Here is a 2223-nt window from a genome sequence, read left to right as displayed (position 1 = left end):
CGAAGCTCTTGCGCGACAGCATCTCGGACTTGGAGCGCTGCTGGCTGCGGGAGAGGGGACAGGGTCAGGCACCCAGAAGGCCAGGGACACGGTCTGCCTGCGCCTGGGGACCTGCTGGGAGCCCGGCCACCTCTCCGGGCAGGTTCTCCAGTGAGGGGCGGCGTGTCCTCCTCGGGTCGGTGCGGAGCGTCACAATGGGGCTCAGTGCGGATCACGACAGTGGGGCTCAGGGGTCAGTGCGGAGCATGACAGTGGGGCTCAGGGGTCGGTGCGGAGCGTCACAGTGGGGCTCAGTGCGGAGCACGACAGTGGGGCTCAGTGCGGATCACGACAGTGGGGCTCGGGGGTCGGTGCGGAGCATCACAGTGGGCTCAGTGGGTGGAGCTTTGTGAGCCACAGGGCAGGGCCTCCTAGTGTTATTACTGACCTCTGGCTGGCAGCTGGAGCCACTGCTACACCTCAGCTCCCTGGGTACAGGGGTGGCTGGCAGTTCACACGGCTGCGGCCCAAGGAGCCCTGTGATACTTGGTGATGAACAGGCCTTGTCCTCCCTCCACCTGACTGACAGGTTCCTCTTGGGCGCAGGCCGGAGGGGCCCACACTAATGAGGGGGGGGAAGGTGCTGCCCTTCAAGGGAGAGGGCAGGTGAGTGAGGAAGGCGTCCCAGTGGGAAGGCCCCACACCTGGGCCTCCTGCAGTCACTGGCTGTGTGTCCCGGGGAGAGTCCCTGGCCTCCCTGTGAGGTCCAGGGTCTGCGAGTTAAAATTCGGACATGAACGGTACCTGCCTGTAGAGTTATGACAATCTGACGCAACAGTGTAATGTGTTTGGCATTTTACCTTTCACGTAACAAATGAGCAGAAAGGGTGGAGCTGATGGGTGGGGTACTGTAGAGGCCACAGGATAAAACATATGAGAAAGCAGGGAAAGGCGAACAGGGTTAAGAGCCTGGAACGGTGACTTCACATGACACGTTGCTTAGTAAGTGTGGGGAGGGGGTGTTCTCATAGAGGATGCGGCAGGATGACCTAGAATGGCAGGCAGAGATGTGACTGGGTAAGAACAGCCTGGGATCCCCTCCGCCTTCTGCTCCTGCCTCACGCCCAGCCCGAGCCGCCCCTCCACCCCTCACCTGTGCCGGAAGCTGTCCCGGTCCTCTCTGTTGTATTCCACGGCCGAGGGCCCCCGGCTTGTCCCACTGCTGCCTCCCATGATGCCCGACCAGTAGTCAGCATTGCTCTCCAAGTCCCGGGACACAGGGAGCTGCTTGCTCCGCATCTGATGGTAAGACTGGCGGAAATTGCCGTCCTCCTCGTGCAGGGAGCTGAGTTCCGAGATGGTGTTGTTATCTGCAGGGACGAAACGAGGTAGGACAGCGTTCTGCGTGCTGGCCAGGGCAGGACCGCTGGCCAGAGCGAGACCAGGAGCCTCGGGAACCCCGCCCAGCGCTCAGCCCCGTCTGTCCAGGGCGGCGAAGACCTGAACTAGCCTGTCTGTGCCCTTAGCTGGGCGGGCGCTGGGTCCAGCTCGAAGCTCACTTGCCTAGAGTGGGAGACTTCTGTCCTTGGACTCGGAAAACAATCGCCATTGCTCCACCTAAGGCAGGCTTCCCAGCATGGGGCCCCTGCAGCTGTCCCCTCCTACGACATCATCATTTTGTTCACACGCATGTTGTTTTGCATGATTCTGTGATGAGCTGTGACGATCCCGGGCATGTTGAGCCAAAAGGGGTAAAGGAGAGAGAAGCCCCAGTTCACAGTACCTTCCCTACTGTTGGCCAAGTCCCGAGGCGGGGCTGTCAGGGCGAGTACCGCCCCGGCAACGAAGCACCCAGGCCAGCCTCCTGCAGCCGTGCCTGTCCCAGAGCAAGGCATCCACAGGGCCAAGGGACATGCACACCTCGCATCTGACCACCCACTTCCTGCTGGAAGCTCATCTAGGAGCCTGGCATATCTTCTCCCAATGGCTCCAAGTCCATTTCCAGGGTCAACGTAGACTCTTCCCCTCCCAAGAGAGTGTTCTAGGTGTATGTGGCCTGGTGGCCAGGACAGCTGTTTGGAGGTGCAGGCAAGACAGGGGGGCGGCTGCACCAGGGCCTGGGCCTCCACGTGTGGTCTAGCCCCAGTCCCACATTGTGAGAAGCGGGGGTGGGGGTGCGGGCTGGGCACAGCTTTCTCATGTCCTAAGGTGATCTCGGGAGCTATTTGCAACAGCACTTATGAA

The 2223-nt window shown here is 61.1% G+C and overlaps 1 protein-coding gene across 1 annotated transcript in view; it reads right to left on the bottom strand.

Moving 5' to 3' along the window:
• The window catches only part of ILDR2 (immunoglobulin like domain containing receptor 2), a 42645-nt gene that overhangs the window by 5408 nt on the left and 35014 nt on the right, over window positions 1-2223 (bottom strand). Inside the window, exons 6-7 of the mRNA XM_015564269.1 lie at window positions 1133-1349; window positions 7-44 (exon numbers count right to left, since the gene is read on the bottom strand). Of these exons, the coding sequence (XP_015419755.1) occupies window positions 7-44; window positions 1133-1349 (255 nt within the window). The remainder of the gene's footprint in view (window positions 1-6; window positions 45-1132; window positions 1350-2223) is intronic.

The sequence above is a fragment of the Myotis davidii genome, unplaced genomic scaffold, assembly GCF_000327345.1.
Source record: "Myotis davidii unplaced genomic scaffold, ASM32734v1 scaffold401, whole genome shotgun sequence".
NCBI lineage: Eukaryota > Metazoa > Chordata > Mammalia > Chiroptera > Vespertilionidae > Myotis > Myotis davidii.
This window is presented reverse-complemented; position numbering and strand designations above follow the sequence as displayed.